Source organism: Carassius gibelio, chromosome B22, assembly GCF_023724105.1.
Source record: "Carassius gibelio isolate Cgi1373 ecotype wild population from Czech Republic chromosome B22, carGib1.2-hapl.c, whole genome shotgun sequence".
Taxonomy (NCBI): domain Eukaryota; kingdom Metazoa; phylum Chordata; class Actinopteri; order Cypriniformes; family Cyprinidae; genus Carassius; species Carassius gibelio.
In genome coordinates this window covers 8,261,000-8,272,205 of record NC_068417.1, presented here as the reverse complement: position 1 = coordinate 8,272,205, position 11,206 = coordinate 8,261,000, and the positions used below count along the sequence as shown (strand labels likewise).

General features: G+C 35.6%; 3 protein-coding genes across 4 annotated transcripts; 2 read left to right on the top strand and 1 right to left on the bottom strand.

Moving 5' to 3' along the window:
* Window positions 1-432: 432 nt before the first annotated feature.
* Window positions 433-6,005, top strand: ing5a (inhibitor of growth family, member 5a). Its single transcript, XM_052590255.1, has 8 exons — window positions 433-530; window positions 1,015-1,086; window positions 1,255-1,421; window positions 2,342-2,453; window positions 2,551-2,653; window positions 3,197-3,332; window positions 3,409-3,470; window positions 3,555-6,005. The coding sequence occupies exons 1-8, from the start codon at window positions 494-496 to the stop codon at window positions 3,592-3,594; spliced, it is 729 nt and encodes a 242-aa protein (XP_052446215.1). The 5' UTR covers window positions 433-493; the 3' UTR covers window positions 3,595-6,005.
* A 580-nt stretch (window positions 6,006-6,585) lies between these two features.
* On the bottom strand, window positions 6,586-8,199 carry cep19 (centrosomal protein 19). Its single transcript, XM_052590258.1, has 2 exons — window positions 8,013-8,199; window positions 6,586-7,110 (listed from the first exon to the last, which is right to left on the bottom strand). Exons 1-2 carry the CDS (start codon window positions 8,140-8,142, stop codon window positions 6,752-6,754), a joined length of 489 nt encoding a protein of 162 aa, XP_052446218.1. The 5' UTR covers window positions 8,143-8,199; the 3' UTR covers window positions 6,586-6,751.
* Window positions 8,191-10,540, top strand: pigx (phosphatidylinositol glycan anchor biosynthesis, class X). 2 transcript variants are annotated; one of them, XM_052590256.1, is made up of 6 exons: window positions 8,191-8,345; window positions 8,442-8,514; window positions 8,596-8,728; window positions 8,797-8,989; window positions 9,085-9,173; window positions 10,266-10,540. In XM_052590256.1, exons 1-6 carry the CDS (start codon window positions 8,282-8,284, stop codon window positions 10,401-10,403), a joined length of 690 nt encoding a protein of 229 aa, XP_052446216.1. In that variant the 5' UTR covers window positions 8,191-8,281; the 3' UTR covers window positions 10,404-10,540. The 2 variants fall into 2 exon arrangements, with proteins under 2 accessions (XP_052446216.1, XP_052446217.1); XM_052590257.1 differs by having other exon boundaries at window positions 8,198-8,345; window positions 8,445-8,514.
* Window positions 10,541-11,206: the final 666 nt, after the last annotated feature.

Genomic DNA, 11,206 nt, shown 5'->3' with positions numbered 1-11,206 from the left:
AACTAACATCTCAACTGTATTACCTTAAATTAATGCAATATTAAATCCGATACTTTAATATACACAGACACACACACACACACACACACACACACAAAATGAAAAAATAAGTAGATAGAACATATATATAAATATATATATATAGTTTTTAATATTTAAAGTTGAATTTAATTATTTATGCTGACAATAATACTTATTTTATAGTTTTAAATGTAAAATATTATTACAATATGTATATATATATTTTTATCAATATTTTGTTTATCGTCATCTTTCTCTCTCTCTCTCTCTCTATCGATCTGCGGTGAACATCGAAAGAACGTTAATGAGCCAAGCCCCACTGCCAGCCAATCAAAACCCGGCATTCGAAAGCGTCACCAACCTGCCACTAGCACAGGAGCTGCCTCATTAATTATTCATGACATGCAATGTTGTTCCAGCTCACGCGGGCTGTCGGAGAACAACACGCCGCGAGCGAGCGAAGAGCGTCACCATGGCGACAGCGATCTATCTCGAACATTATCTCGACAGTGAGTAGAATTCACCTCTGTAGAATTACTCTCGATTTAACGGCTCTTTACGCGGGAGGAAGGCGTTCAGAAAGTTCCCGTTTGAGGATGTTTAGGTGGCTAATGTCAGATTAGCATTAGCCAGCTGCAGCTAGTAAGCCAAAATGCGTATTAGCGTCATTTCGACTCTACAGAACCGCGTAAATCTAATTTATTATTTTATTTAACTGTTAGGTCAGTATATATACGCTTCTACTGTAAAGCCACAGCAAGTTGTAAACACAGTACAGACAGTAGTTAGCCAGCATGCTAACAATATTCTAAGTAAACAAACCCAAGTTGTTATGATGTCTGTATGTGTGTGTGGGTGTATGGACAGAACACGTGTTAAACAGATTTCTGTATGTTTCCTGCTTGAGAATTAAGTGACTTACTCAATCCAGAACTTTCTTCATGTATGTAAACAACTTATTAAATTGTGAATGTGTTTTTGTTATGATCCCAGGCATTGAAAACCTGCCCTGTGATCTCCAGAGAAACTTCACCCTGATGCGGGAACTGGACAACAGAGCCGAGGGTGAGAGGATCCTAGTGTGCTGTCTACCTAGGGAGCATTTCTGGACATCATTAAATATGAGTTACAATAAACACAACTTGGGCGGAATGGAAGGATGTGTTTTGCTTTTGTTATTACTGCGCATCAATGATTATGTGACAGGTTTTTCTTCTTCTTCTTTCTTTGCAGAGAAAAAGTGTGAAATCGATAAGCTGGCAGAAGAATACATCAAGAGCGTCCGAAACCTTGCTCCGGATCAGAGAGTGGAGCACCTGCAGAAGATCCAGAGCGGATTCAGCAAGTGCAAAGAATACAGCGACGACAAAGTGCAGCTCGCCATGCAGACGTACGAGATGGTCAGTAATGCAGTTGGAAATATCGAAATATCTTTAATTAATCAGTGTTACTTACCTTTCTATTTGTTATTTCAGGATTTTCTATACTGAAAATGCCTCTAAATGTTCTTTTTTGGTTGTTGGCAAAAATCCTAGAATACTTTTTCTTGTTGTAAACATGATTTTATGGATTTTATATCAGATCTGAAATATTCAATTGAGTAACAAATGTCAATCATAGAGTTTGTTTCATATTAAATGTAATTTTCTGTATTTTATAATTGGCTTTTAAATATTTAATTGAGTAGAAACTGTTTTATTGTCAAAAAAATCATAGTTTTTTTTTAATAGTAAATAAAGTTTTATATGTTTTATACTCTGCTCTAAAATATTGAGTTAAAGTCAAAAATCTGATTTTTTTTTTTTTTAATTTTTTTATTTATTTATTCCTATACTCTGAAATATTGAATTAAGTAAAAAATGATGTATTGCCAAAATCATAGAATTTCTTTAATAGTCAACATAAAATGTTTAATTTAGCATGGTTTTATAGTCAAAATAATACGATGTTTGTAGTAAAAATAAAATCTGTATTTTACACTCAGTTGTATTATCAAAAATCAAATTGATATATTATATATTTTTTAAAATATTTAATTGAGTAGAATTTGCAGTTTTTAAACGCAAAAATTTATATGATTTTTAGTTTACCTTTATTTTAAAGCAGCAGTAAATACAACTTTGTTTTGAGATTTTAACAAACCAAAATGAAATTAGACAAAAGTATTTCTCACTCTCTGAATCATGATAAAAAGAAAGATGTTTATAAATAATAATAAATGACTCCTTGTTTTATTATAGTACCCTTGCACTGGGAATCTGCATCCATTTTGTTCTTGGTATTATTATTATTATTATTATGAAGAGTCTTTTCTCTTCAGGTGGACAAACACATCCGAAGGCTGGACGCCGATCTCGCTCGCTTTGAGAACGAGCTGAAGGAAAAGTTGGACGTCAGTGGCTACGAAAGTCCAGACAACAGATCGGTCAAGAGTAAGACAGACTGTGGCTCGATTCGGCCAAATATAACATATGTCACAATCAACATGATGTACGAGTGTAATAAAACCAAACTGCTGTCCTTTCGTAGAAGTTAGCGGTCGAGGAAGTCTGAAGGAAAAACGACGGCCGAAAGGAAGAGGACGCAAACCTTCAGACGACGACTCGCCGCGGAAAAAGAAAATGAAGAACAGGTGGAACATCAAATAAAAACTTGTTAGGATGAGTTTGTTTCTTCATCAGATTTGGAGAAATGTAGCATTACATCACTTGCTCACCAGTGGATGTCAATGGGTGCCGTCAGAACGAGAGTCCAAACAGCTGATTAAAAACATCACAATAATCCACACCACTCCAGTCCATCTGGAGAAACCAAAAGCTAAAACAAATCCATCATCAAGACGCTTTAAACTAAAATACTATCCATAGTAACGCTTCCTCCAGTGAAAAAGTGTTCTGGACTGAATCAGGTGAGAAATCTGCACGGATCAAGCACCAGTCCGAAACCGCTCTAAACAAACATGTGACTTTTCAACTGGAGGAAGCGTTAGTATGTGATGTTTGTATCATCTGTTTGCACTCTCATTCCGACGGCACCCATTCACATCCATTGGTGAGCTAGTGATGCATTGCCACATTTCTCCAAATCTGATGAAGAAACACATTAATCTAAATCTCATGTTTGCTCAAAAATACAGGTTTGACGTGACATTTTCGTTGTTTTCTCGTTTCGGCAGCCCTGAGTTCTCCGAGTCCGTTCTTCCAGTTCACCCGTCAGACGTCTTAGACATGCCCGTCGACCCCAATGAGCCCACGTACTGCCTGTGCCACCAAGTGTCATACGGAGAAATGATCGGATGCGACAACCCAGACGTACGGCGTAACGCTTCAAACAGTGTACTAGCATGTCCTCCTAGCATTTATCTAACCTGAATGCCTCTGTCAACAGTGTCCCATTGAGTGGTTTCACTTCGCCTGCGTTGATCTGACAACCAAACCCAAGGGGAAATGGTACGTCGGTCCGTTCGCCCGAGAAAACGCCAATTTCTCAAGTTTGGAAACGGTAGAAAACCATGTTTTTTTTCTGTCTTCCAGGTTCTGTCCGAGATGCACCCAGGATCGAAAGAAGAAATGAGATGCACCTTTGTAACGTTGAGAGATTACATTTCTATATGAATATATACGTATGCATATATATGTATTTTGTCTAAGTAGTAAAATAGGATAATATATATATATACTCCTTTATATGGCCGTGATGAAATACATGAGGGCCGCGAGAAAACAAAGTTTTTATTTTTGAAAGTACTTGAAATGTTTCCATATGTTTGAGTTTCACTCTGTGTTGTCAAATTGTCATTTTCAGACAATCTAGGATATATTATATATGATATATATATATTTTTTTTTCTCTTTACTTACTGATTAGTATTTCCATTTCTATGAAGCTTCAAGCAAATTTCATGTCATTGTGCTTTTGCTAGTGAAATGTTTTGAAGTCATTCGAACGAATTTCTCAAACTTTTAACGCGCTGAATTTGGCATCAAACATATGTGTTTGTCTTTCTTGCACTTAAAGTATAATGCGACTACTTCTTTTCTGCAACTATTGATTTGCTTTGAAATTCAAACTTGTTGTTGGAGCAAAGTGAAACTTTGAAGTGCAGGTGATACGTTTTATTGTTATAATTATGTAATTCCAGAAGATAATCCAAAATCTCATGCAGCATAAGTGCTGTGTTTAAGTGTCTTTTTTTTCATTTAAATTCTGCTTTATCTTTCGCTGGTCGCAATTATATTTTGCAGAACTTAAAGTGATTAACTACTGTGGAAGCTTGTTTCCACCTCAGAATTAAAATATTATAAAAGTTTATTCTTCATTCAAGCCATTCTCCAAATGTCACAAATTCTGAAGCTAATGTGGCAATAAACTTGAATCAAGTCAAGAAGTCCTGTCGCAATTCTGCCTTTTTTTCTCATTATGTTAAAAGTCTGAATTGTGAGACACAAAGCCGCACAATGTTTTTTATTCTGTGGCAGGAAAACAACAACTGAATTGCGAGATATAAAATGTACAAAGATGTTACGTTTTTTCTCCACTATTTTCTCAATTCTTTAGTTTATATCTTGCAGTTGTGTTTCTGATTCACCAAGAAATAAGAGGGGTTTTTTTTCGCAGTTGCGAGTATTATGTATCGCAATTTGGACTTTTCTTCTCTGAATTATGAGTTTGTATCTTAGATTATATATTTAGTTTCTATAAAGCCAAAAAATTTATTTTGTCGCAGAAAAAAGGTTTATATTTTGTTAGTGTTTTTTGTACATAAAAAGTAAAAAAAAAGAAAAAATTGGACAATTGCAATTTGTATCTTAATTCTGAGTTTATATCTCACAATTCTGACTCTTTTGCGATTGCAATTTTATATGCTTTAATTTGTATCTTGGAATTCTGAATCTTTTCTCACAAATGCAAATTTAATTGATTTTTTTCGCATTTCATTAGTTTATATCTCGCGATTTTGCTTCTGCCATGGAATAAAAAAACCAATAAATATATTTCTGAGTTTATATCTTACATTTCAGATTTTTTTTCTCGCAATTGCAAGTTTATACGTCAGTTTAGACTTTTCTCACAGCTCTTTAGTTTCTATCGCACAGTCCTTACTTTTCCCTCAGAATTGTGAGATATAAACTCTTAATTGCAAGAAACTAAATTCGAATTGTGAGATAAAATGTTGCAATTACCTTTTTGATTCTGGGGCACATACAAAAAAAGAATTATGAGATAAATTTTTCTTTCTTTTGATTACCTATCCTTAGTTTATATCTCGCAATTGTGTGTTTTTTTTTTTTTTTTTTTGAATAAAAAAATGTAACTGTGACTTTCTATTTCGTAACTCAATGTTTTGCACGCAATTGCGAATTTATGTAAAATTCAGACTTTTCCTCTTAGAATAGCAATTCTTTAGTTTGAGAACTGTGAGATATAAATGCCAGGAATAAAGTCCAAACAGTGCGATAAAAAGGTCACAGTTAATTTTTTTATGTTTTTATCCCATGCGCTCAAACAGGTTAGCATTAACCACCGTGTTTCAAAGCCCATCCTGAAGAAGCGTCTCGCCTCAGTTCTGAATGTTTGAAGCGTGTGGTATGGGCAGTATCTGCCATCATTTCTCCAGCAGCTCTGATGCACTTTTTAATGACCAGATTTGGCACTTTTGACCAGAGCGCTTTCAGATTCTCTGCTGTTTTTATGGCTGTAAAGGTTGGAAGAGCGAACTAGCTGTCAGTGGATCAACCAAAGTGAGATCAAGCGGTGTTAACGCTGGTCGTGTGTTATTTATCATTCTCTGTGTGATCCAAATATAAAACATGGAATATTTCCTCCATCATATTGACGTGAGACTACCTTATTGAACACATGTACCTGTACTCTGTATCAGTCTGTGACAATCAAGTAGCGTTTTATTTCTTCATGTTCAACTATCCTGAAATATATGGACTAGATACAGCTTTTCGTAAAACAAATAAATATTTACCAGTACATCTCCACTGTCGTCTGAAACGTATGTATTAAGTATTGTGAAATATGAAGCAGTGGTGTTTTAGTATGTAATTGTAATAATATTTTGAATTTAGTTTTAGATTTTCCCTCTTCGTTTTATTTTTAAAGTTGTAATACATTTTAGTAATTTAAAAAAAAAAATATATATATATATATATATATTTACAATCTTATTTGTAACTATTTTCATTATTTTTTAATATATTTTTTATGGCTTCTATCTTCGAATTTCTGGATATTTTTATTAAGTTTTCATTTATATATATATTTTTATTTTCATTTTATTTAAAAGTTTTAATAATTAGTTTTTTTCCCTGTCTTTATAATAAATTGTCTTCTGTCTTTCTCTTCATTTTAGTTGTCAAGTTTGAATAATTATATTTTTAAATACACATTTCTGTTAGCATTTCATGATTTTTTTTTATTAATGTTAAATGTGTTAATTTATTCTTGAATGTGTTTTAGCATGTTTAGTTTTTGTTGATGTTTTGGTTTGACTAAAAGTTAATCTTTTTTTTTTTTAAGTCACACAAAATTAACAAAAAATTAAAGTATTCAGGCTTAGGGTTTCAATGTCCTACTTTATGTAAAAGAATCGAATGGAAAACAACAATAAATATATATAGAGGAAGTGACCTTAAAGCAACATGAAGCAGCAAATGTATAGTTCATCATCAGAAAAGCCCCATAATGCACCAGTTCTCCGTGTGTCGTTTCGTCTGGTCCTCTAGAACCCGTCGTCGGACGGCTCTTCGTCCCAGCTGCACGTCTCTCGCACGCTGTTCTCTGGAAACTCCACCTCCAGGTCGTAGACGAAGTCTGGGTCGTCCTTGTGTTTGCGGTTGCGCTCGAACAGCTGGTCCATCTGGGCCTTCCTGCGGTTCAGCTCCTCGTCGCTCAGCTTGTTCAGGTCCTCGTCGCTGGGGTCAGACGCCCGTCGGGCGGCGAGGCTCTCCTCCAGACTGAGGCCCTTCAGGTGATCACGCAGAATGAGGTGAAGCCTCTCCAGCTGCGCTAAAGACACCGACTCCAGATACACGCTGTGACGCACGTGATGCTTCAGCCTCTCTGCTGCTCGACTGCAGTCTAGAGACACAGAGTCATGACTTACATCCACATACAATAGTGCAGCCAGACATAACAAACAGATGAAGTGTGCTCCGAGATGCAGAGGAGTTTGTTTATTCATCAGATTGGGAGAAATGTAGCATTCTATCACTACCTCTCCAATGGATGTGAATGGGTGCCGTCAGAACGAGAGTCCAAACAGCTCATACAAACGTCACAATAATCCTCAAGTAACCCACACATCTCCAGTCCTTCAGTTCACATCTTGAGAAGAGAAAAGCCAAACCAAAACAGCTCTAAACAAACACACGGCTGGATTTCAACGTGAAAGACAACAGGAGATGGACACTGGAGCACTTAAGTAGCACAGGTATATTTGTAGCAATAGCCAACAATACATTGTATGGGTCAAAATGATTGATTTTTCTTCTATATCATGTCATATCTACGATATACCGTTGCCAAATATTGATCTATCGTATCAAACCATACATCAATGTAAAGCTTATTTATTAGAAACGATCCCTTTAGACTAGTTTTGTGTTCCAGGGTCACACGTTTTAACACAGAGGTGATGGTTTGAAATTAAAAACATCTCAACAATGGATTCTCTAGATGTAAACTGATGGTGTGAATTACTGTGGTGTCTTTATCAGCTGTTTGGACTCTCATTCTGACGGCACCCATTCACATCCACTGGTGAGCGAGCGATGCGATACTATATTTCTCTAAACCTGATGAAGAAACACACTTATCTACCTCTCAGATGACCTGACGGCGAGGAGATTTCCAGATACTCTTCATGTAACCTGCACTGTTTCTTTAAGTAAGTATTTAATCTGTATTTAAGTGCGAATGGCGGTTGATTAATGCCTTACATCACAACACAGTGTTTGCTGACGGCTCTCAGGCAGACTCACCCGAGTACTGAGAGAAGTTCCTCACAGGTATCACTCTCTTCCTCGTCTTGCTCGTGTTTTTGTTCTCGTATATGAGGATGATGGAAGGAGGGATGAATCTCACTCCACATCGCTTCGCTACTATAGACATGTTGCTGCTGCTGTTGTTGTTGTAACGGTTTCTTCTGCTGCTGACGGAGTTTCCGCGCGCAACGCTCCCGCGCGCCCCCTGCTGCCGGAGCGACGTCACCAGACCCGGAAGTGGAACCTCAGCATGAGCGCGGATCGACATGCTTAGGGTCTATTTATTAGCAACTATTTTGTGTTTTATCAATCATGTGGATTCAAAAGAAGGTATTTGCAATGCTAGACGTGCTTGATTTATTATTAGTCACCAATCCGCAACAACTTTTTGCATTAAGCCTATTTTATTTATTTCCCATTCATCAGCAGATTGTTTTCCTCCGGAGTGGTTGAAGTCAGTGTCGCTGTCCGTGAAGATTTCCAAAGCAGGATTTCACAGGTGTCCTCCAGCTCCTCCTCACGTGTGTTTTCATGTGTGTGTATGGTGTTGTGATGGTTAGATGTGGTGTTTGTCTTCTAGAGATCTTCAGTACACAGTTGAGTGGAGCGACACGGATCATGATGTCCAGGCTTTACTGCTCCAGAAGATGCCCAGCGGAGTCTATCTGGACGAGTACCAGCTGGAGACCCTGAGACGGGACACCGGTTTGGAGGTCAGCACTGTTTCACAGCAGTTCCTGTTGAAAGTGCGTCCGTGTTTTTACTGATTGTTGTTTTCTAGGTTCTCCTGGATTCGAAGGTTGATCTGGAGGCTCCAGAGTATCTGTCGTCTGGGTTCACAGCGCTGGTGTTTCTCTCAGGAGCACGCGAGGCTGTGGTCCCCGTTCACGGCCGATATCACAGACCCTCAGACTCCAGCGAGCGCGTGAGAGTAGACCTCGAGAGGCCCAGACTGCTGCTCCGATCAGACCAGTGTGAGACACACACACACACACACACTCGCTGAATGATTCAGAGCTGGTCTGTGTGCTGACCTCCTGGCGTGTGTCTGTGCTCCTCTCCATCACAGGTCCTGGGGTCCGTGGGGTGGTGGTTGATGCTCCCTGCACCGTCAGCAACCACAGCATCTGCTCCTGGATGGAGATCCTGGATCTGGAGGTGATGCTTAGAAAGACTAAGGGCTAAGAACACGATCTGTGCATCCTTGATCAATAATATATGAGTGTGTGATGCAGTATGTGTCATAACTGTATTATTTTTGAGTACTGTTTTATGCATTATATAAGAATAGTAACGTGTTTATATCATTTTATCTTTAGAATGTTAAATATAATTACACTAATAATATATCACTGCAAAGATCATACATATTTTAATGTAATGAATAAATAATATGTAGTATTATTACTTATAATGATAAGATTTTATCTAAACATGCACAATATAATAATAATAATACATGCTTTAATATAGCCTTTTTTAATGTTTATAATAAATATGTATTATATTAATACATAATTTAATTTAAATTATTTATAATTATAGTAAAATATAATTTTTATTTATAACAGTAGTAGGGCTATACAATATTATAGCAAAGTCCATGCATGTTTGTAAGTAATATATTTTTAATTATTTATAATAATATAATATGCATACTGTACTTTACTGTAACACACACATACTTATAATAAGATACTGTTATATAATATATAACAATAAATATTTAAATGTTATTTTTTATTGATATTTAATAAAATATATCATAGTCAAAGTTCATGCATGTTTTAATAAAATGTATTTTCATAATGATATAATTTAAAATAATACATTTTGTATATTATAGTTATAACATATATATGTTTGATAATAATATATAACAATATTATTATTCACAATATAATACTGTATAATACATAATATTTGTATTCAGTTGTATATTTATAATAGCATTATTTATAATAGGAATATTATTTTATATAATATAAAACCAAATGTTTTGATTTTTTTACTATCATTAATATTTTTATATAACGTGTTGCAAAGTTCATGCATTCTTTATTAAAATGTATATTTATAATAATACACATTTATTGTAGCAAACTTCATGCATTTTTAATAACTTGTAGATTTCTAATACACTTATTTTTAATAATAAACATCTTATAATATAACAATAACCAATATGTGCAGGTAGTTTTATGTGTATAATCAGACAGTTGAGTGTTGTTTCTGATGTGTGTGGTTCAGGGCGATGCAGGGCTGAGTCTGGAGCTGCCGGTCGGTGACTCCTCCATGATCTTCAGCGTGTGTGTGGTTACTGTACTGACCACCGTCCTGAGCTGTGTGTACCTGCTCCGAAACATCTGGAGACACGGCAGCTTCTGACCACACACCAGAGTCAGGGGAAACCCTGCGCTCAAGAGAAATGTGCTTCAATGAACACAAGGTCATCACAGGGGATTAATTATAATGTAATACTGAGATTGTAAATAAAGCTGAATGTTACTTTGTTTAAAAAAATACTTTGTGTCTGATGTTTTTTTCATCAGTATTTAAAAAAAAAAAAAAAAAAAAAAAAAATATATATATATATATATATATATATATATATATATACAATATTTTAAATAAGTGTGGAATTATAAGCAGTAAGATTATTGCTATTATATACATATATATATTATATATGTATTAATATTTACATAAAAAAATGAATAATCGTCATAAAAACAAGAATTAAAAAGTTCCCATTGCTGCTGATTTAAAACTGTTTAATTGTAACAGTTGTATAGTTAAAATCATTATAGTTATTAATTTATTCTGACCAGGGGCGGATCTAGAAAAATATTGATGGGGTGGCGAGAAGGGGGCAGGAATTTTTGAGGGGTGGCAACATATGGCAGATGTACTGAATTTAGTCACAGTTATCACAGTTTGATGATAAATATATGTGTACACTACAAAAGGACACAGGCTGCCATTTACAAACTTAATCTCATGCAATCAATGTCTTGCATTTGAAACAGTTCATATAAGGAATAAGTGACCGTACCCCATAAGCACCACCAAAGTCTATACCAGTATCGCATGTAACTTTAGAGACGGCCCCTAAATTGAGACTCGTCCAACGTCCAATGTTTTTTTACTTTTAGTTTTCTTTTCTCTTCGCTGGATTGGTGATGTACTCT

Excerpts from the sequence above, each read along its gene's own strand:
- pigx (XM_052590256.1), top strand. The coding sequence starts at position 8,282 with ATGCTTAGGGTCTATTTATTAGCAACTATTTTGTGTTTTATCAATCAT. Across the intron at positions 8,729-8,796 it reads GACGGGACACCGGTTTGGAG|GTTCTCCTGGATTCGAAGGT; the intron begins GTCAGCACTGTT and ends GTTGTTTTCTAG. Across the intron at positions 9,174-10,265 it reads TGGAGATCCTGGATCTGGAG|GGCGATGCAGGGCTGAGTCT; the intron begins GTGATGCTTAGA and ends TGTGTGGTTCAG.
- cep19 (XM_052590258.1), bottom strand. The coding sequence starts at position 8,142 with ATGTCTATAGTAGCGAAGCGATGTGGAGTGAGATTCATCCCTCCTTCC. Across the intron at positions 7,111-8,012 it reads GAACTTCTCTCAGTACTCGG|ACTGCAGTCGAGCAGCAGAG; the intron begins GTGAGTCTGCCT and ends CTGTGTCTCTAG.
- ing5a (XM_052590255.1), top strand. The coding sequence starts at position 494 with ATGGCGACAGCGATCTATCTCGAACATTATCTCGACA. Across the intron at positions 1,422-2,341 it reads CCATGCAGACGTACGAGATG|GTGGACAAACACATCCGAAG; the intron begins GTCAGTAATGCA and ends TTTTCTCTTCAG. Across the intron at positions 3,333-3,408 it reads TCGGATGCGACAACCCAGAC|TGTCCCATTGAGTGGTTTCA; the intron begins GTACGGCGTAAC and ends CTCTGTCAACAG.